The 24,000-nt window shown below is 36.5% G+C and overlaps 1 protein-coding gene across 9 annotated transcripts in view; it reads left to right on the forward strand.

Annotated features, from left to right (window-relative positions):
- LOC123517306 (uncharacterized membrane protein C20F10.07-like) overlaps positions 1-19,413 on the forward strand; it is a 277,910-nt gene extending 258,497 nt beyond the window's left edge. For 6 of the 9 annotated variants that reach the window (XM_045277256.1, XM_045277258.1, XM_045277262.1 and 3 more), the window contains 6 exons: positions 2,015-2,118; positions 4,145-4,360; positions 4,477-4,894; positions 7,412-7,607; positions 15,323-15,428; positions 17,039-19,413. In XM_045277256.1, coding sequence (XP_045133191.1) covers positions 2,015-2,118; positions 4,145-4,360; positions 4,477-4,894; positions 7,412-7,607; positions 15,323-15,428; positions 17,039-17,122 — 1,124 coding nt within the window. In that variant the 3' untranslated portion in view covers positions 17,123-19,413. The remainder of the gene's footprint in view (positions 1-2,014; positions 2,119-4,144; positions 4,361-4,476; positions 4,895-7,411; positions 7,608-15,322; positions 15,429-17,038) is intronic. The other 3 variants (XM_045277261.1, XM_045277257.1, XM_045277263.1) reach the window with 3 other exon arrangements.
- The last annotated feature ends 4,587 nt before the right edge of the window (positions 19,414-24,000 follow it).

The raw sequence follows: 24,000 nt of genomic DNA on the forward strand, positions 1-24,000 counted from the left end.
TGCCATGACTGATAGGGAAAAGATACTATGTATACTATTATCCTAAACATCATAGAAAGAAATAATAGATTATTGGCCATGTAATCTCTCTCTCTCTCTCTCTCTCTCTCCACACACACACACAGCGTAGTGCAGTGGTTAGCACACTCGGCTTAACCGAAAAGCCCAGGATTCGAGTCCTGGACGCGGCGAGACAAAAGGGCAAGCCTCTAAGATGTAGCCGCTGTTCACTTAGCAGTAAGTAGGTGCGGGATGTAACTCGAGGAGTTGTGGCCTCGCTTTCCCGGTGTATGGACTGTGTTATTGTGATCTCATTCCTACCCGAAGATTGGTCTATGAGCTCTGAGCTCGCTCCGTAATGGAGAAGACTGGCTGGGTGACCAGCAGATAACCATGGTGAATTACACACACACACACACATATGTATACGTATGTTTATATATATATATATATATATATATATATATATATATATATATATATATATATATATATATATATATATATATGATAGTGTAGTGTTATGTGCCAGGAATAACTCCAGGAGAAGGTCAAAGGCTTGTGCTGCAGGTGTTGAACAGCACTGCGCGGCACTACGGTGTCAGTGTTCCGAGTCTGCCAGTAACAGAATTGCATCCACCACCGGAAGATTGATAGGTTGTCCACTGTGCTGCCCACAACAACATACTGCTCGGTAGTCTCGTTATGATGACAAGTTCTTCCTAACATAATCTCTCTCTCTCTCTCTCTCTCTCTCTCTCTCTCTCTCTCTCTCTCTCTCTCTCATGACAATTAATTAGAAAACTGTACAACCCAAATGCTTCACAATCTTTAAAATCATACAACTTTTCTAATACAGGCATTTTGCATACAAATGCCAGGTGGTCTCATGACTAACTCATACAATCATTATGTAGCTACCTTTGCAGTTTATTTTTTTGTTTCTCCAAAACTCTTTTGTTATAGTCATGCTACTCATGAGGCTGTGCCTCTGCAATTCATAAAAACACAGCCAGAGGCAGAATGAGAGACACCAAAAGACTAAAAAGCCGCAGTTCTCAACATTTTACTCATTAATAATCCCCAAAGTTATAAGACCATTGACCCAAACCCCCAGTAATCTGACATAGAACATGATTTTAATTTAGTGACTGACACTAACTCAATATGAAAAGGTATACTGCAAAGAATATTATTAGATCAGCCATCTAAAAACCCCTAGAAATCTTTTTGTAAACCCCTGGGGGTTTGCAAACCTCAGGTTGAGAACCACAGACTTAAAGGATGCAAGCAAGCCTAGAGAATACCTTGTTTGAGCCTGCAATGCAATATTCGTTAGGTGCACAACATATGTTGTATTGCACAAATCAAAAACATGCATATATGTTGTATTAAAATAGTTCAGTTTTCTCATGTTGATTTTTGTATATAAGGAAGAATCTTTACAAAGGTAGAATCTTTAACCTCAAAACCTTATTATATACAAAGATATGGTATCCACCATCTGCACACACATGGAGGATTAGACAATCTCTGTCTCTCTCTCTCTTTTTTTTTTTTTTTTTCAAATCCTTGGTCTTGGACAGCACCCTTAAGGTTAATGTACTTTGCTTTCTCTTGATTGAATGATTTTTGGAAGAACAGGATGTAGCTACAACTTGCAGGCCCTTCACTTCTAGCAAGGACATTAGTCACTAGTGACACTGCAAACATTCTATCTCCAGGGTATTCATGATAAATTATGTGGATTGTTTCTCAGTAAATTATATCTCCACTCAACATATCTTGTTCAGCTTTGAATGTTACTTCTTGCACATTTCTCAGTATGACCTCTCCTGCCACTCCCTTTCATTTCTCCACCCAGTTATTTCTCTCAAAACATACTATAGTAGACCAATATATAGTAAACTAATAGGCTTTGGTGTGTCATATTCCTTTGCATTGTTTTTGCAGTTCATGAAAGAACTAGTTTAAAGACACTGGATGTGTATTGATAAATTTATTCTTCTTTCAGACTTCTCTTGTGCCCTTGTGTCAGACATTCTTCTTCAGGGGACCCTTTACATCACACACAACTACTTCGCCTTCTACTCCAAGATCTTTGGACATGTTAGTCGGGTGAGTTAGATGCCATATACTTATCTTGATTCATTTGCATTAGTTATGTTCATCTGAGAAGTGCATGAGAGCAATGAAAGATCATCCCAGCAAGAATGGTTTGTATTCATTTTCATACTCACTGTTTCATGTTTGTGAGATACATATGTGACTATATATATATATATATATATATATATATATATATATATATATATATATATATATATATATATATATATATATATATATATATATATATATATATATATATATATATATATATATATATATATATATATATATATATATATATATATATATATATATATATATATATATATATATATATATATATATATATATATATATATATATATATATATATATATATATATATATATATATATATATATATATGTATATATATATATATATATATATATATATATATATATATATATATATATATATATATATATATATATATATATATATATATATATATATATATATATATATATATATATATATATATATATATATATATATATATATATATATATATATATATATATATATATATATATATATATATATATATATATATATATATATATATATATATATATATATATATATATATATATATATATATATATATATATATATATATATATATATATATATATATATATATATATATATATATATATATATATATATATATATATATATATATATATATATATATATATATATATATATATATATATATATATATATATATATATATATATATATATGTATATATATATATATATATATATATATATATATATATATATATATATATATATATATATATATATATATATATATATATATATATATATATATATATATATATATATATATATATATATATATATATATATATATATATATATATATATATATATATATATATATATATATATATATATATATATATATATATATATATATATATATATATATATATATATATATATATATATATATATATATATATATATATATATATATATATATATATATATATATATATATATATATATATATATATATATATATATATATATATATATATATATATATATATATATATATATATATATATATATATATATATATATATATATATATATATATATATATATATATATTTTATTTATTTATTTATCTTTTTTTTTTTTCAAAAAATATACTAACATTGCACTTATGTGGTAATTCTAAGGAACATATATGGTTTCAATACTACTACTCATTATTTAATTGTGCAGCAGCTAAATAAGCTCTCTCTCTCTCTCTCTCTCTCTCTCTCTGGTGATTCAAGCTGCCACATCAATAATCTCAATCACCCAACTCCCTTCTTAACAAGAGCAAAAAATGAGAAAGAGGAAAATATTGATACATTGGAAATATTCAGTTTGATTTAAAATGTCCAATTCATACTCACTATCTTTTTCTTCCTAATTACTTAATCTTTTCTCTTCACTAAAATTCCCTTCATTTACTTTGGATTCATACTATACCTAGTCATTACAATGTATACAACTTTGTCTCACCTTCTGGTGAGATTATGTGTAACTATTCAGTAAAGGTTATAAACACTAATTCTTTGTAAGATCATGCACCCAAAATATAAGACCAAGAGCAGCTGCTTGGCTATGGCTGGGTATTAGAGAGGTGCGGTATGAAAAAATTCCACAGCCCCAGTCAAGTAAAAGAAGAGGATAAAATTTGTCATAAAATGACCAAATTATTAATTTTAAATCTACAATCTCTTAAAAGGATGGAGTCATCAAGGTTACTTTAAAGAAAACTCTAGATATTTGTATAATCTATGTAATAACATTTTGTACAAATCTGAGAAAAGGGAGGCACTTCATTTATAACTTGTACTGAGGCTTGTTGTCAGTTAGGTATAGTAAAATTATGTATGTTCATAAACAACCTCATTGTACCAGTCATATGACAGATCTCCATGTTATGGTTTTCACAGTTGCTGATCCCTGTAACACAAGTTGCCAGCCTACAAAAAGAACGGACTGCCAAGATCATCCCCAATGCTGTGGGCCTACAAATGCTGGATGGCAAGAACTATGTATTTGGCTCCCTTCTTTCAAGAGATTCAACTTACAAACTTATGTTGCATATTTGGAGAAAAGCACAGAGGATGGCAGATAGTGACAGTGAACCTCCATCAGGGGTTCAAGTGGTAAGTGTTTCTGGTTTATGCATTTTCTTGTTTACTAAAATAACTAATTTGATCAATTTAATGACAGCACATATAGATGTATAAAGTTACTTTTTGAAGAGAATTATACTCCACAGGCTGCAGAGGATGATGGTGAAGATTCAGTGTCTGGGAGTGCAAACAGTCTAGATCAGACTGATAGTGGTTACCTGGTTTCCACTGCAGTCAATAGCCTGGGCAGTGTGCCTTCCCCAGTCACCACTACACCCTGGACAACAGAAGAAGTTACATCCACTACAAATGCCACCACTGCCACAAATGTTTATAGCACCATTGACAACAGTATACCACCTACTGGTAATAACATTCCAATGAATAGTTCAACCAGTACTTCAGATTCTACTTTATTACTGGGAGGTGGTGTGGTGTCTGGAAAAGTATGTGCTCATGAGGAAACTAACAGTAACAGTGCTACTGCTAACAGTGCAAGTGATGGAAAGGAAAACAGCAGCATGAATATTCTTGAATGGTTCACACAAGGATCTTTGGTGAAAAGTAAGATTACTCATATTGTATTTCAAGTGATAGTTTTTAATCCATGCTACATTTAAGTCACTGGTAATTCCTGTAAGATTCCAGATTCATGAAAGCTCTAGTAACATCATAATATGTATTGTATATGTTCTGATCATTGTGGAGTTTATAGAACTTTGTGGTGTGTATTTTTGTCATGCAATTAGAATGTTGATGTAGACCTTATAATCATACTGACAATATCTAATAATTAACTGCAGTGTAAGTACACTCACCAGAAATCTCTTGAACCTCATGCCATGATCAGTGCAAAAATTATTAGTTCATAAATATTCACTTCAGAACACTTGATATGGCTGGTAGTGTTGACATATTTTAAAACTATGATACTGAAATATGATGCTGCGTATTATTATACTAATCACTTACAGTTTTATTTATTGTATTGAAATATTGTGCTGAAATATTCAGAAAGAGAGAGTGGTTTAAAAATTCTTTGTCTCAGAATGGATGATGCTTAATATAAAGTCTGATCATTCTTTGGTGAAAGTACAATAATACATATTTCTTTCCATGATACAGTAGATCAATGCATTATTTGTTGAATCCTAATTTAAATATCTTATCCATTTTCTTTTAGAATTAATACAGTGAATGAACTAAACTCACAGATCATTGCTTTGCTTATTACAATATATTTTTCTTCTTTGCATAATGGGAGAAGCATATTGCAAAAATATAAATAAAAAAGATAACAAATAATATTCGTATATACTTCTCTTGCCACAAAAGTTTTGAATTTTGATGAAGATTTAAAATCAAAATGTGAATACTACTCTCCTCTTCCTTCATAAAGCAAACTTGAAAGTTCTCTGTAAACTGCCATTATTTTGCCTAAATGAAAGCAAATGCAAAAACACATGATACACATATTCCCTGCCTTTCATGAACAATACAGATTTTTTTTACATTATGGCCTATAGCACCTGTAGGTATACTTGAAGAGTATGTATAGGAAGCACTGTTCAGCTTCCACCCATTAGTGGAGCAGGCAATTTTATTTATAGTTGTGCCCATATTAGGGTCCATATCACCATCTTTGGTGTAACCACCTAGAACAGGGGTTTTCAACCTTTTTTTTCCCCACGTACTCCTTTGGGTATTTTTAATGTCAGAAATGTACCCCCTGCACTTTGTGTAAAAACGGAAAACAAAAACTCACATTGGTAAACATTCCATTGTATATTTGTCAGTACTACACTGTAGGAAATGAACTAAACTACTCTTCTTACAACCAATAAATATTGTAAACACAAAAAATTCCTTAAATATAATACATTTAAAAAAAAAAAAACAGCTGTTTCCCAGTGGTTATGCAGTAGATTTTCAGGGTTAGCTATGGTACTGAGCTACAAAAAAAAATATATTATCATTACAAAGCTGCAAAGGGAGTTAACGAGATGGCTGACACTGTTTTTCACCAATTAGCTTAATTAGCCGAGGAGCAGTTTATTAAAATCAACATTGCATTCTGATATTAATATAGTATCATCAAAGAAAATAGCCCCAAAGAGACCAACCTGCCAAAAAACAGCAGCACCAGTCGATCTTACTTCACGACCGTTGAATGGTGACTGCCTGGTGCGACCGTGCATTCCCAACCACACCTCGCTCCCCACTGTCCAGTACGCGTACAGTACACTTCAGGCAGCCAGGCCCCTTACCTCTGTGCCCCTTACCCTAATGACGCAGGGAAAGAGCGTACCCCCTGACAGATCCTTGGCGTATCCCCTGGGGTACGCGTATCCCAGGTTGAAAACCCCTGACCTAGAACCTGGGTATCATGGTGTAGGTAACTTTAAATCAATCGACAAATGGCATAGTTTCAAGACTGTACGTGGTGGGATTCGAACATACACGTGGACATCTGCCTGATCCCATGCTCACAGCCTTATCCACTACACCACCACAAGTACAACTTAATTTCAACTTAATGTCTAGTGTGGGAAAGTCCTCTGATTCTTGTTGTTATAAATGTACCTTCAGCACAAAGAAAACATCAAAAACAAGCTTGGTCATCATCATTTGGTAATAAAGATATTTGCCCTCTTATATGGTGGTAGTTCATTAAATTATTTAATTATATGGAACTTAAAGCTTATATTCCTTATATTCTTACTCCTCCTAAGTTCTCATTCCATATTTTTAGCCTTAGTACATTTATCACACTTTATTTAATGATTCAGGTCCTTCAAATCACTTTTTTCCACATGTCTATGTTCAACTTGTAAGCATTTTATCTTTGAGCTTAGTAACAAATTTTTCAATTCTTCTCCTATTTCTTACATTACTATCAAAACACTAAACATTATTAATATTTTCATATTCTCTTTCTTGATATATATTAAGAAATCTTGAAATTTTTTGACAGAACATCTTTCACAAAGCAAGTATATTTGACGGATATTCAGTCATTGCATGATAGATTTATTTATTTAAAACTCTCATCATAAATCTGATTATGTATCATTTCCTCAGCATGTTTCAAAGTGGGAAGTGTCCCAATGAAGCTGGTGGGAGAGGGAGTGAAGGAGTTATGGTCACTGCCAAGGACATCTTTGCTCTTACTTATTTCAACACTGCTGCTTCTCATGCTCTTCGCCTCTGCTGCATTCATGCTACACCGTGTGGATCTCTTAAGTCAACAAATAGGCCTTGAAAAGTATGCTGAATAGTAAGTAACATTACCAATAGTTTCATCAGTATACCATACATGCAGCAGTAATTTGTCTGTTTTTCTGTGATGCCAAAATTGTGTAAATTAATTTCCTCCCATGGAGTGTGTGCATCTCTTTACAGGCTGGTGATACTATCACCACATACCAATGCATGTAAGATAGTGAAGAAATTATTGTAATGTTCTTTGTATGTATGTTGTTTATTCAATAAGTATTCCTCTTAAGCATAAGTTATAATTAAACAAACAAAAAATTGCTTGAAATGTATCTTGTATTCATGATAGTAAGTACATGAATGTAGGACATAATTTGCAGGTATAAATTATTGATGTATCGTATTTTTTTGTATCAAAAAGGATTACCAAAAAACACCAGTATATAATGAATCTAGCTATGACTTAGGAGCATCTAAAATAAATCATTAGCTGCTGAAATGAGAAAGATAGCTGAGAAAATATTAACATAAGGAAAGACAGAGACTCTCTTTAAAGATCTGGAGAAGGCATACAAATATAGTGGGAGTCCAAACAACAGCAGTTCTGTAAGATCCTTATCAGGCTGTTAAGGAAACCATTTTACTTTGGTAGTGGGAGAGACAGTGATAAATGTATTTGGAGGTGGAAAGTTGATAAATTGAAATGAATGCTTTCTTTTGAGTTGCAAGGAAAAAACACTAGGGAACATCCAGTAGGAACAAACAAAAAAACCTATTACAGCAGTACCTTGATCTACGAATTTAATGCACTTTGTAGCAGAGTTCATAAATCAATTTCCTCATATCTTGAATAAATTTTCCCCATCAATATTAATTAAAATGCATTAATCCATTGAAACAACCAAAAACAATAATTTTTGTTTTGATTTGTTATTCATGAATAACAAATATTGTATGAAAACATGATATAATATGACAAAAGGGAATGTAAAGAAATGAACTAGTTTTATAAATGGTATTTACCTTGGAGATCAAAACTCTTGGAGTAACGGATGATGCTGGTAGAGGTGGATGGGGGAGGTAGGCCTAGGGTCCATAGTCAGACAAATATATCACACTATAAAGATGACAAAATATTTTTGATGGACATACCTGATGTGACTGAGTTGCAGATTGACATGGACATAGTGAAATATATCACTCTGAGATGGCTTGGCTCCCTATAGATTGTGTGCAAAGCAACAATGCAAAAAAGATGGAATTATTTTCTTTTTTGAAGTTAAAACTATGAGGCAAATATCTGTGACACCCAGAGATTTGCATTATGATTGTCTCTGCATCTTTAACTGCAGTTAGCTCTGCTGAACTCCATTTTGCATGTTTTTTTTTTTAAGAATATGTACCACCTCTTCAGACAAGGAAGAGGAAGAAAATTATTTTCTACTTAATACAATATATTGATGAATTCCTACTTTATTTAGTTTAAGTGTGTGTGTGTGTGTGTGTGTGTGTGTGTGTGTGTGTGTGTATTTACCTAGTATTTACCTAGTTGTAGTTTTACAGGGCCTGGGCTTTACGCTCGTGTGGCCCCGTCTCCGTGTGTGTGTGTGTGTGTGTGTATTTACCTAATTGTAACATACGGGAAAAGAGCTATGCTCGTGTTGTCCCGTCTCCATATCTATTAATGTCCAGCTTTTTCTTAAAATCATGAATATTCCTTGCGTTGACCACTTCCACGTCTAAACTATTCCATGCTTCCACCCTTCTATGAGGGAAGCTATATTTTTCACATCTCTCCTATAAGTGGCCATTTTAGTTTTTCCCATGCCCTCTCGACATTCTTTCATTCCACATACACAGATCTTCCCTATCCATTTTTCCATGCCAATCATCACTCTGTATATTGCTATCAGGTCTCCCCTTTCTCTTCTGTTTTCCAGGGTCGGAAGTTGCATTCTTTTCAGTCTGTCTTCATAAGTCAAATCTCTTAAGTCAGGCACCATTTTTGTTGCAGCCCTCTGTACTTTCTCTAGTTTCCTTATGTGTTTCTTTAAGTTCGGAGCCCACTGTATTGTTGCATATTCAAGCCTCGGTCTTATCATTGCAGTAATTATTTTCTTCATCATTTCTTCATCTAAATATACGTGTGTGTGTGTGTGTGTGTGTGTGTGTGTGTGTGTTTACCTACACGTGTTTTACAGGAAAAGAGCTATGTTCGTGCTGGCCTGTCCCCTTATGTCTATAGTTGTCCAGTTTAACCTTAAAGTCATGAATATTTCTTGCTTGAACCACTGTTTCATTCAAATTGTTCCATATTTCAATGCTTCTGTTTGGAAAACTATATTTATTAACGTCTCTTCTACATGCAGTCTTTTTCAATTTCATGCTGTGTCCTCTTCCATTTCTTGAGTCCAACACCAGTAGGTCTTCTTTCTCAACTTGGTTCATTCCCCCTCCATGCCCTGTATATAGCAATTAGGTCTCCTCTTTCTCTCCTCTGTTGGAATATTGGATGTTCTAATCTTTTTAATCTGTACTCATAGGTTAGGTCTCTCAAATTAGGAGCCATTTTTGTTGCAACTCTTTGAATCTTCCTTGTATTTTTTTAATGTGGTGACCATATAAGTGCAGCATATTTTAGTTTAGGTTGTATCATGTATTCTGTTAGTTTTTTTTCAACATCTATTCATCTATATAGGTAAATGCTCATTTAATTTTTCTTTGTAATTCATGTTTCCCCAATTATGTTGTTTACATATTTTCCTGGTGATAGATTGTCATTTATTGTAATACCCAGGTCTTTTCTTCTTTTGTTTTCTGAATTTCTATTCCTCCCATAGTGTAAGATCTTACCTGTCTTCTTTTGCTTTTCCCTGGTGTGTGTGTGTGTTTCACTGTTTGATCTGCTGCAGTCCCTGACGAGACAGCCAGACGTTACCCTACGGAACGAGCTCAGAGCTCATTATTTCCGATTTTCGGATAGGCCTGAGACCAGGCACACACCACACACCGGGACAACAAGGTCACAACTCTTCGATTTACATCCCGTACCTACTCACTGCTAGGTAAACAGGGGCTACACGTGAAAGGAGACACACCCAAATATCTCCACCCGGCCGGGGAATCGAACCCCAGTCCTCTGGCTTGTGAAGCCAGCGCTCTAACCACTGAGCTACCGGGCGTGTGTGTGTGTGTGTGTGTGTGTGTGTGTGTGTGTGTGTGTGTGTGTGTGTGTGTGTGTGTGTGTGTGTGTGTCTGTATTTACCTAGTTGTAGTTTTACAGGGCCTGGGCTTTATGCTTGTGTGGCCCCATCTCCATATCTACACTTATCCAATCTTTCTTTAAAACTGTGTACACTCATTGCAGACACTACTTCTTCATTCAAACTGTTCCATGTCTCAACACATCTTTGCAGGAAACTATACTTTTTAATATCTCTTAGACATCTTCCCTTCCTCAGCTTCTTACTATGCGATCTTGTGCTTCGACTTGGCATATTCTTCTCTCAGGATCAGATACTCATTATCCACTTGATCCATTCCGTTGATCAATTTCTAAAGTTGTATGAGATCCCCTCTCTCTCTTCTCTGTTCCTATGTTGGAAGATCCATAGCTTTTAGTCTCTCCTCATATGTCATCCCTTCAAGTTCTGGAACCATTCTTGTAGCCATTTTTTGTAATCTCTCCAGCTTCCTTATGTGTTTCTTTTTATGAGGGGCCCACACTACTTCTGCATATTCCAATCTGGGTCTTATTATAGTACTTATCAGTTTCTTCATCATTTCTTTGTCCACGTAGTGAAATGCTATTCCAATATTCCTTACCAAATTATATGTCTCTCTGAAAATTCTATCAATATGGCTTGCCAGTTGATTATTTTCTTACATCGTCACTCCCAAATCCTTTTCCTTTTTGACTTTCTCCAGTTCTACTCCATCTCCCATCTTATAGATTTCCACTGGTCGTCTTTCACTCGTTCCCATTTCCATGACATGGCTTTTGTCCACATTGAATTCCATCTCCACTTTTACTCCATTCCCAGATCTTATTTAGGTCTTCTTGCAATATTTCACAATCCTCTTTTTGCTTTATAACTCTGCACAGCTTCGCATCGTCTGCAAACAGATTTATGTAGCTGTTCACTCCTTCTGGCATGTCGTTTATATAAATGAGAAAAAGTATTGGTGCCAATACTGACCCCTGCGGCACTCCGCTTTCTACTGCTCTCCACTTGGACTTCATATCTTTGACTACCGTCCTTATTTCTCTCCCCCTCAAATAATTTTCCATCCATCTCAATGTGCTTCCTTTTAAACCACCCTTCTCCTCTAATTTCCACAGCAACCTTGCATGTGGCACTTTATCAAACGCCTTTTTTAAATCCAAGTAAATACAATCAAACCATCCCTCTCTCTCTTGTACCCTGTGAACTATTCTAGAGTAGAAACTCAGTAAATTTGTTACACATGACCGACCTTTTCTAAAGCCAAATTGGCTATTTGATAATAATTTGTTGTCTTCAAAGAACTCGATCCATTGTTTTTTTTATTATTCTCACACATCTTGCATATTACACTAGTTAGTGATACCGGTCTGTAATTTAGAGGTTCTTCCTTCCTACCGCTCTTTTCCATTCTACTGGTATTGTTCCATTTTCTATTGAGCATTTTATGATGTTGTGTATAGGTCTTGCTAGTTCATCCCTACATTCTTTCAGTATTCTGCCTGAGACTTCATCCGGACCCATTGCCTTTTCTTCATCCAGTTCCTTCATTAACTCTTTTATTTTAAGCTTGGTTACTTTAATCTCTTCCATATAGATGGTTTCTCTATTACCCTGTGGTCTTTCAAATTTGGATTCCTTAGTAAAGACCTCCTGGAACTTATTATTTAACAGTTCTGCCACACTTTTTGGGTCTTCCACCATCCCATTTTCTCCTTTTAACCTTTCTATTGTTTCTTTTTGTCTTACTTTTCCATTTATGAATCTGTAAAACAATTTTGGTTGCTCCTTGCATTTTTCAACTATGTCCTTTTCATAGATCCTCTCCTCTTCCTTCCTCACTTTAACATGTTCATTTCTTGCTATCTTGAAGTTTACCTTATTTACTGCATTTCTATTTCTCCTCCACCTTTTCCATGCTCTCTCTCTTTTCTCCTTTGCCCTAGCACACTTTGCGTTAAACCAATCTTTCTTTCCTTCTTCTTTAGGTCTATATTTCGGGACATATTCCCTGACTCCTGTTTTGTATATTTCCAAAAATAAGTTATATTTCTCTTGCACCCCCTCAGAGTTTTCCATCTTCTCCCAGTTTGAGTATTTGAAATAGTTCTTGAGATTCTCAATATCAGCCTTTTTGTAATTTAATCGGTCTCCTTTGTATGATTCATCTCTATCTTCTTTTCCGTCCTCTATATCCATTTCTAATATTATGTGGTCACTCTTTCCCAATGGGCACTTATATCTTATATCATCATTCATTTGTATACCCCTTGTAAAAACCAGGTCTAATCTCGCTGGCTCATCATTTCCTCTGAATCTTGTGTTTTCCTTTACTCTTTGGTCGTGTGTATGTGTGTGTGTGTGTATTTATCTAGTTGTAGTTTTACAGGGACTGGGCTTTATGCTCGTGTGGCCTGTCTCCATATCTACACTTATCCAATTTTTCTTTAAAACTATGCACACTCGTTGCTGACACCACTTCCTCACTCAAACTGTTCCAAGTCTCTACACATCTTGCGGGAAACTATATTTTTTAACATCTCTCAGACATCTTCCCTTCCTCAGTTTCTTACTATGCGATCTTGTGTTTCTAATGTCATATTCTTCTCTCAGGATTAGTTTCTCATTATCCACTTGATCCATTCTGTTAATCAATTTATAAACTTGTATCAGATCCCCTCTCTCTCTTCTCTGTTCCAGGATTGGTAGATCCATAGCTTTTAGTCTCTCCTCATATGTCATCCCTTTAAATTCAGGAACCGTTCTTGTATCCATTTTTTGTAGTCTCTCCATTTTCTTTGTGTTTCTTTTTATGGGGGGTCCACACAACTCCTGCATATTCCAATCTGGGTCTTATTTTAGTACTTATCAATTTCTTCATCATTTCTTTGTCCATGTAGTGTGTGTGTGTGTGTGTGTGTGTTTCACTGTTTGATCTGCTGCAGTCTCTGACGAGACAGCCAGACGTTACCCTACGGAACGAGCTCAGAGCTCATTATTTCCGATTTTCGGATAGGCCTGAGACCAGGCACACACCACACACCGGGAAAACAAGGTCACAACTCCTCGATTTACATCCCGTACCTACTCACTGCTAGGTGAACAGGGGCTACACGTGAAAGGAGACACACCCAAATATCTCCACCCGGCCAATCGAACCCGGTCCTCTGGCTTGTGAAGCCAGCGCTCTAACCACTGAGCTACTGGTGTGTGTGTGTGTGTGTGTGTGTGTTTCACTGTTTGATCTGCTGCAGTCTCTGACGAGACAGCCAGACGTTACCCTACGGAATGAGCTCAGAGCTCATTATTTCCGATCTTCGGATAGGCCTGAGACCAGGCACACACCACACACTGGGACAACAAGGTCACAACTCCTTGATTTACATCCCGTACCTACTCACTGCTAGGTGAACAGGGGCTACATGTGAAAGGAGACACACCCAAATATCTCCACCCGGCCGGGGAATCGAACCCCAGTCCTCTGGCTTGTGAAGCCAGCGCTCTAACCACTGAGCTACCGTGTGTATTTACCTAGTTGTAGTTTTACAGGGCCTGGGCTTTATGCTCGTGTGGCCCCGTCTCCATATCTACACTTATCCAATCTTACTTTAAAAGTGTGCACACTCGTTGCAGACACTACTTCTTCATCTAAACTGTTCCACATCTCAATACATCTCTGCGGGAAACTATATTTTTTAATATCTCTCAGACATCTTCCCTTTCTCAGCTTTTTACTATGCGATCTTGTGCTTCGGGTGTCATATTCTTCTCTCAGGATCAGTTTCTCATTATCCACTTGGTCCATTCCGTTGATCAATTTATAGACTTGTATCAGGTCTCCTCTCTCCTTCTTTGTTCCAAGGTTGGTAGATCCATAGCCTTTAGTCTCTCCTCATATGTCATCCCTTCAAGTTCTGGGACCATTCTTGTAGCCATTTTTTGTAGCCTCTCCAATTTCCTTATGTGTTTCTTTTTATGAGGGGTCCACACTACTCCTGCATATTCCAATCTGGGTCTTATTATAGTATTTATCAATTTCTTCATCATTTCTTTGTCCATGTAGTGAAATGCTACTCCAATATTCCTCAGCAAATTATATGTTTCTCTAAAAATTCTATCAATATGGCTTACTGGTTGATTGTTTTCTTCCATCGTCACTCCTAAGTCCTTTTCCTTTTTGACTTTCTCCAGTTCTACTCCATCTCCCATCTTATAGATTCCCACAGGTCGTCTTTCACTCTTTCCCATTTCCATGACATGGCTTTTGTTCACATTGAATTCCATTTCCACTTCTTACTCCATTCCCAGATCTTATTTAGGTCTTCTTGCAGTATTTCACAATCCTCCTTTTGCTTTATAACTCTGCACAGTTTCGTATCATCCGCAAACAAATTTATGTAGCTGTTCACTCCTTCTGGCATATCGTTAATATAAATGAGTGTGTGTGTGTGTGTGTGTGTGTGTGTGTGTGTGTGTGTGTGTGTGTGTGTGTGTGTGTGTGTCTGTGTGTGTGTGTGTGTGTGTGTGTAATATTTGCTTTAAATTACCACAGTGACAGCATGTATGAGGAAGTACTACAGATGCAGCAGAGACTCCATGCAGCTGCTTCAACTGAAATAGAGAAAACCCTTACCATCCAACTCAAACACATAGCTACGGTGAGTCAAGTAGATCGATGGATGGATGGACAGATATATATCTTATTGACTACAAATTTGTAAAAAAACTGAGATGAGAGTAGAGCGGTGCAAGACACAATAGTAGATCTTTAAGGTGTATAATGAAATGCAGGTAAAAAAATATGCATAGTCGGTATATACTATTTATATACCACAGAATAAATATACATTACTAAAACTAATGTAGAATGTAAGTAGACTTGAGTGTTGAATGCAAGCCAATGGCCAAGGATCCAAGCAAAGCTATAATAAGTTAGGTTCTTAGTGTAATGAAGAATGGATGACAAAGTAGTAAGTGCATACAACATATTTGGCATGTCAAAAATTGAAGAATTGAAATGTGGAGTGGATGATGGCATAAAGTACAGTACAACACAATAAGATGGTTTGGCAGCAAAATAAGAATGACAGAAAATTAAAAGACTAGAAAGGGAATATAAAGATGATAGTAAATGCAAGAAGACCTTCAGTGAAATCAAAGAACAAAGTATTAGTACACATAAGAGGAAAGAAAGAAAATGTGAATGAGAGGATTAAAGTATGGAAAGAAAGAATGCAAAGACATGAATAAAACAGCTTTCCTTGATCCATAATAACTATATAAGTGGATGAAGATAAAATCAATGATGATTAAATCTTAGGTGTCATCTTTGCTTATTCTATGGTTAAAATTGTCTTAGGATTTTTGGGCTGAAGGAGGAAAATTTCCCACAAGAGGAAATTCCTCTTCACTTGCTGCTATAATAGTCTTGACAAACTCATTAGCTAATCAAACCTATCCAATCCCACACATGTATAACCTACCTTTAATGCCACTGTGTTCAAACTAAAAGCAAGAGTCATGGCCCTGCAGGATAAATATTGATTGATAGAAAGTCATGTGACACTCATTGTTACATGTGACTGGTTAGAAAGAAAATAGGCAGCAACTGAAAATATGTCCCTTAATATGGAAATGCCAAAGAAAATTGTGTTAGAATAGTCCAAAATAATATATAATCATGGTTTTATAATTGAATTTGCTGCAGGTATAATATTTAATTCCTTCTATACACTCACCAGTTAAGTTACTCAAAAATTACAAGATTACAGGATTTTAAGAAAAACTTTGATTCCAAAATCAAAGTACAATATTCAATATCTAGTAGAAAATTTCAAGCAGTGGCAACACTAGATGAGAAGCAGACAGGAATGAGCTAACCACAAGTCACAAGGAGACTGGCTCCTGACTTGTGGCTAATTAAGTAGAAAGGAACCTTTGAGTCAGGATATGAAGACTTGTGGCTAACTAAGTAGAAAGGAGCCTTTGAGTCAGGATATGAATATAAAACCACTTGTTAACCAAGTCAAATTTGTTAAATTTTGCTCACTATGCAAGATTTGATTATACTAGTCAACTATTTGATTAACACATTTATCTTCAGATAAAATTTAATTAGTATATAAAATTTCATTCATACATGTACATTTATATGCATCAAGGAATGTAAAAGGCAGCAATCACAAATGTGTACATGAAAACACTACATATATATGTGGTACAAACAAATCTGTTGTCACCCTCACAGGTTCTTTTTTTCCTGTAACAGGTGCGGCAGTCCTTAGAAGCCTTGATGGTGTTATTCAACAAGGACTTCCCCCTAGAAGCAGCACAGATTCCAGACAACACGTAGCAGTAACTGCAAAAAAAGTTATATTTATTTCCTGTATGTATAACCTGACCTCTATAGAATACTTAAGCCATCCTTCTAGGATGAAATGTCCAAGACCTGATTACTGAGGCATAAAGGTTGTTATAATATTCGGGTAACGGCTATGGCCATCTGTCGGTGGTTAGACGGGCATGTTATAGATTCAGTGGTTGTTAAAGGCCAAAGGAAATATACTACTACCCCCTTCCATGGTTAAAGATTACAGGTTTGTGAGTAAAAAGAGAATTTGTTTTAGAATTCCCTGTTCCTGAAGTAGTAAGAAAATTTCTATTTTGTTATACTACTGTCATACACTATTGTTTATGTATCATCATCTCAAAGCTGCTGGTACATTTTCCTGGATTATAACATGAAGTGCAATTGAAAGCTTGTCTATTATGTATTATGTAGAATACATATATATGTACATTTATGTATAGCTATGTTATTTATGATTAAAGTTCTATTCAAAATATAATATAACAGGGGCAAGTTGCATAATATAATTTGCAGAGAAGTATGGCCTGGATAATAAGTAATTAAATCTTAAAATGTTGATTCAGTACCATATTTTTACCTAGTCATGTTTTAAGGTCAGTAAAATCATCTTTATCTTACAACCTACTTAGCCTATATAAAATCTCCAAAACCAAGGCATATTAATCTTGCTCTTGGTTTCAGCGACAAAAGATGCTACCTTTTACTGAAGATATAAAACATGATTGATTGTAAAGTGCCATAAAGGGTTTGCCATAAATCTAGTCAATGAGTAGACTAAATACTATATCACATCTACATACCAAAGCCATATGTGGCTCACTACTGGTCAATACTTAATGTACTACAACATGAAATATCTAATCTATTTCAAATTTGTAGATAGCATTTTTTTCTAAATCTTTGGAATGGTTGTGATTTGAACACCATTTTAATCATCTCACTTTTATGTAGAGTTAAGAATAAAACACCTGCATTTTTCTTCATCAGTGGTGATAAAGTCAGAAAGTATTAATTTATTGAATATTTGTTACTCTGTTGCACACAGTCCCTCCCAATTCAGACTTCATGTTGTGGACCAAAGTTATTTACTCCTGTAATGTACTACACAACTTTTATCTGCTAAAGGATGGCTCCCCTTCCTGTGGCATTGCTTTATGGAAGATATGCTTCCAATCTTGCCTTTTTTCTGGCAATATAACATTGTTTCATCTGTACTGTATTATATTTTCTTACACAATCTGAAACTTTGTCCACTTTTTGCTGTGATATTCAGCTCAAGGGTGAAGCATTAGTGATTTCTGAGATCAAAAGTCTCTAAGACCCATGATAGTAAGGGTCATACCTGCAGTCATCAAGTCATGAATACAAATTAAAGTAAATGCTGTATTTATTTTATGACCTACATATTAGGTTTTAGTTTTTTGTACAGTATACATGTGTATATGATTTAGGATTAGTGTTTGTATAGCATGTCATGATATGGAGAATGATGAGTAGATAAATTAAAGAGAACCTTGTCATTTTAATTCACAAATTTTAGAAAATATTTTGTCCTAAGTGCAGTATAAAATACTATTTTGATTTTGAAAAGTGGTAGTAAATGGCATATATGAAAACACCATCTCTTTTGGATGTTCACAGTTTGTGAAAAGTGATGTGACATTTGGATGTATAGTTCTCTAAGTTGCATAATGTCCTGGCAGAGGCTGCAAATTAATTACTATGTGCTTAAATCCTTAATGTTGTAGCTATATGTTGCCAATACCTTATATATGTTGTAGCTGAGGCACAAAGCAGGACAAATAGCTACATCATACATTTAGTGTTTATTTCACCTTACATAAAATAACAGCTCTATAATATCATTACAGCTCCAAACAGTTCCAAATAGTTTAGTTTTATCAGAAAGAAGATTTATGGGTGCTGACCCCACTTGTCTCTGGTCTAATATGTATTATGTACTGCAGAGTGTTACAACCACTTCACTGGTGGTATTCATTGGTTTGTATCTTGACTATAGTGGCAGAGTACTGGTATGCATCATCTGATTGGTGATAAAGAAATTGTACACTAATGCTGACAGAAAATCTAGCCCTTGAAAGTGATTCCAATCTTAGACTTAGTATTAATGCTTTTAAATTGTTGTAATGTGCATATGAATAAAGTTCTATATACAATTGTTCACCTGTTGTCTAGCATAATTGGTTCTTGAGGCACGAACTCAGAATGTATTCATATGATATGGCAGGACACTCCATAAAAGATGAATAGAAGTATGTTCTCATTCCCACCTTCCTGTTTAGTACAATGGGACAATCCATTGTCTCCTTTAAAGTATGCAACATCATTAAGAATGCAAATTTGGATGTTAAAATGTTTCATACACCAGGCTGTCATCTTCTTCATAGATGTATGAGCTACTTTTTATCTTGGAGTGATTAAACACTTCAGAGATGTTTTACTAGCAAAGCGAGGCAGTTTTATAATTATTATATAATACATACACACATACGTATGTGTGTGTGTATTAAGACGTGTGTGTACTAAACGTGTGTTATGACTGTATGAAGATTTCTTTCACTTACATTTCTGCCCACAATTATGCCGAGTCTGTTCTTCAACTAGCAAAATTTTTTTCAGTAGAAAGTATCAAAATCTTACAAGATCTAACTCACCTTGTGATTTCCGGCACCAAGCAAAAAACATCTCCAGTAACTTTGTTAATATATCATTAGGTCACGGAAACCATAAGAACAGTCATTTTAATTTTATTAACTCTGATGGTATGCAACGTGCTCTCCCTCAGTCCTGCTGCATGGACAATCACCGAAGTCTTTTCTTCCCTAGCATAGTGATCTAACACTTCCAACTTCTTTTCAATGGTTATAGTCTTCCTTGATATCTTGCAATCACTTTCCTGTGAGGAGGCTGAAGGATGCTTAGAAGCCATAGTATAGGACACTTGGTGAAAACACAGAGAAATTACCCACTTGCAGTGTGTGCTAGCTCCTGACTGAGTAAGGAGTGCAGACTGTGAGAAAGAATAGAGTGTCTGTAAACTATCACTCATTGCCGAGGAGTCAAGGTGATCCTCATGGCATGATCATATATGAATACAAAGATATGATATCCATTATAGCAGGCAATAGAGGGGTGGAAACACAAATATTGTGGTGAAAGCAACACACGAGCTAAAGGGGGATTACAAGATGAAGAAGCGGCTGCTGCCCATCAGCGGCGAATAAAATAATGCCTCCTCATCTTCTTTGTATTCAGTGTTCAGTGCAAGATTTCACTTTGTGCATCACAAGATAATCCTTTCTTGTTGGTAAAGCTTGTAAAAAGAATGTTTTTTTTTTTTTTTTTTCTGTGTGAACATAATACTTCCTTGGGAGGTGGCTTTACTGGCAACCTGCTAGCAACCTTGTTACCATGGCAACAATGTTCCCCTATGTATTTGTGGATAACATTTTGCAGTAGGAAGTTGCTCCACTTGTTGGTAAGTTTCTTAGATCCTGGCCCAGTGCAGTTCCAGTCAGAAGCAGTGTGGGTATGTGTGACGTCATCGAGTCGAGTTAACTCGTGTTAAATTGAACAAGTCGTGTTATTTGATCATATTTCCTTAAATATGAAGTTGCATTAAATCAAAATTGCTTTATTCAAGCTCTTGTTAATCAAGAGCTGACTGTATTTCAGCTGACTTTTTTTTTTCAACAATTTTCTGAAAATGTTATATCTTTGGAATGCACTGTCATTATATGGCACTTCATTGTGCTTGTATATCCCCTTTTGTAATGCATATTTAGCACCCCGCATATGAACAACTCACAATTTTACACAATCACACACTATCATCCTAACTGATAGTTAAACGGAAAAAAATAATAATAACAAAAAAATAAATAAGTGAAATACAGACATTACTAACTATATATAGCAATTACATCGTCACAGAATACACTTACAAAATAAGCATAACTATTAATATTTACAGAGCCTGCCTATGGTAATGTGAGAACTGTATAGGATACATTTTAATCCCTATAATCCCGTAATAATTTAGTCAAGTCTTCAGCCGTGACGGTGATTCTGACTTTCTATGTTGTTTAATTGGGCTCTGGCTGTCCCATGATCGCATGTTTCAAATGCAGACAGGCACTAAAATAAATTATTAATCTGTAGAATTTGACCTTGTACCCCATACACACCACACTTATATACTTTGCTAGAGTTTTTACTGTACTTTATGTCTATGAAAGTTTTAATTTTCGCAAGTTGTTGTTGTTGTTTTCGGGCTTCGACGATCCCACAGATCCTATGAGCCCTGGTGGCGGCCTGTGAGGTGATCGCAGCATTCACAGGCGGGGTAGTTGTCCACACTTCTTCAGGAAGACGCAGGTGAGGCGGATAACCGCAGCTTGGTGTGAGCAGTAGACGCCTGCCGCCGCCAGCAGGGTGGGCAGGTCAAAGGTAGACACACCCAAGGCAGCAAGGTGATCACGAAGCACAACACGGTGGGAGTGGAAGCGGGTGCAGTGTAAGAGGAAGTGTTCGATGGTTTCCTCGACCGTCCTGCACCAGGGGCAGTAGGGGTCCGGTGATAGACCAAGGCGATGCAGGTGTGCTGTGAGTCTTGTGTGGCCCAGACGGAGGCGGGTGAGTGCTACATCTTGCAGAGCAGCATACCTGTTCCCTGTGGCAACGGAGGCGAAGGAACACCCCGGCTCAACAACCCGAGCAGCCGAGCGGGTTGGGATAGTAGGAGAAGGGGTGGCTGTTGTAGGAGTCCGTCGCTGTGGTCGGGGCAACTGGAGGGCCTCAGCTGCTTGTTAATTTCAGGAAGGGGTGTGCCTTCACTCGCCAGGCGGGTGTACAGCTGCTGGGCATGGAGGTTATGGGGGCAATGAAGTGACCGGGGCCCATGGGAACCTCGACACTGGAAACAGTGGAAGGGCTTGCCACATACCTCGTCCTTGTCACCTTTTCGGGAGGGGTGGGTGCCACTGCAACGGGCGCCCTGAAATTCGAAGACAGTCACACGCGAAACCAGTCCAGCTGGTGCCTGGGTTTACAGCTACTGCCGTCTGCTAACTTGCTAAGTACTACCATTTTATGTTAGTCAGTCTCGAATTGAGTCTTGTAACATTTTGTATGACGTAGGTACACGCCTAACAATGTAGTAGTGTAGGCACTACAAAAAGCCACATCTGTTAACAAATTGGTTTTTAGTGTCTCTATGCTACTTACATTACATGTTCGTATGTGACACTGTCACATACATTTTGTTTAGACAAGTATTTACGTTTTTTTTTTTTTTCAATTTTAAATCGATATTCAATTTTTGCCCATTCATCCGCGCCTCTGACCGCACGTGGCTCCGTATTTCCAAATTCGTAATGGAAATTTGGAAAATCGTTGCTGTGGTTGCAATTCCTCTAAGTTACTTAGATAGCGTTCTAATGAAGAATAAAATTTACCGTAGCGCCTCAGTGGGACTGCGGCCATCGTGTATGGTAATAAATCATCATTCATGGTTAACTCGATCATCTGGTTTGCCTTAGCTTAGCTTAGCTAGATTTACTGGTTTAGGTTTCAATTCAATGTGTTCGTATGTCCCTTTTTGTAATGCATATTCAGCTGCCTGTTCATTGTTTACAGAGCCTGACTATGATAGGGTACATTTAATCCCTATATTCTACTAATCATTTAGTCAAGTCTTCAGCCGTGATGTGTAATTGATGTTTGTGACTCTGTGTTATATAATTTGGCTCTGGCTGTCTCATGCTCGCATGTTGCAAATGTGGACGGGCACATAAATAGATGATTAATCTGCAGAATCTGGCCTTGTACCCCATGCACACCACACTTATGTGCTTAGCTAGAGTTCTAACTGTATACTATATGTCTGCGAGGATTTTAATTTTCCCAAGTTTAATGTTCACCCAGGACTGCGCCGGCAGCGCCCTGAAATTCGAAGTTTTCGAACAGAGTCACACACGTGACGAAACCACAGTCCAGCTGACGCCTGGCATCGCAGGCTAGCTGCTAACCGCCGCATGGACTGTAAACAAATAGGGACCCGAGTCCCTGCAGCCGCTTCCAGTGGAAACGAGTTATTAACAACTTAGCCAAAAGTTACTTCACCTTTACAGCTACAGTATGGTTCCTACGTCAATACTGCGCGTGGCTTCCCATACCTGCTAAGGTGAGTGCGCGAGCTTGAAAAAAGGCCTCTACTGCTCTATGTTTACAGTCTTTGTTCTCAGTGAGGTGGTGGTAAATACTGAATAGAGTATGTAATTCACCACGATTTTCTGCTGGTCACCCAACCAGCCGTCTTCATTATGGAGCGAGCTCAGAGCTCATAGACCGATCTTCGGGTAGGACTGAGAGCACAGCACACTCCACACACCGGGAAAACGAGGCCACAACCCTTCGAGTTACATCCCGCACCTACTTCCTGCTATATAAATGAACAGGGGCTACACATTAAGGGGCTTGCCCATTTGCCTCGCCGCGCCCGGGACTCGAACCCGGGTCTCTTCAGTTGTGAGCCGATTGTACTAACCACTACAATACGCGGTGTAATTCACTGTTTGATCTGCTGCAGTCTCTGACGAGACAGCCAGACGTTACCCTATGGAACGAGCTCAGAGCTCATTGTTTCCGATCTTCGGATAGGCCTGAGACCCTGGTCTCAGGCCTACCCGAAGATCGGAAATAATGAGCTCTGAGCTCGTTCCGTAGGGTAACGTCTGGCTGTCTCGTCAGAGACTGCAGCAGATCAAACAGTGAACACACACACACACACACACACACACGGCCCGGTAGCTCAGTGGTTAGAGCGCTGGCTTCACAAG

This window comes from Portunus trituberculatus, chromosome 42 (assembly GCF_017591435.1).
Source record: "Portunus trituberculatus isolate SZX2019 chromosome 42, ASM1759143v1, whole genome shotgun sequence".
In the NCBI taxonomy this organism is placed as follows: domain Eukaryota; kingdom Metazoa; phylum Arthropoda; class Malacostraca; order Decapoda; family Portunidae; genus Portunus; species Portunus trituberculatus.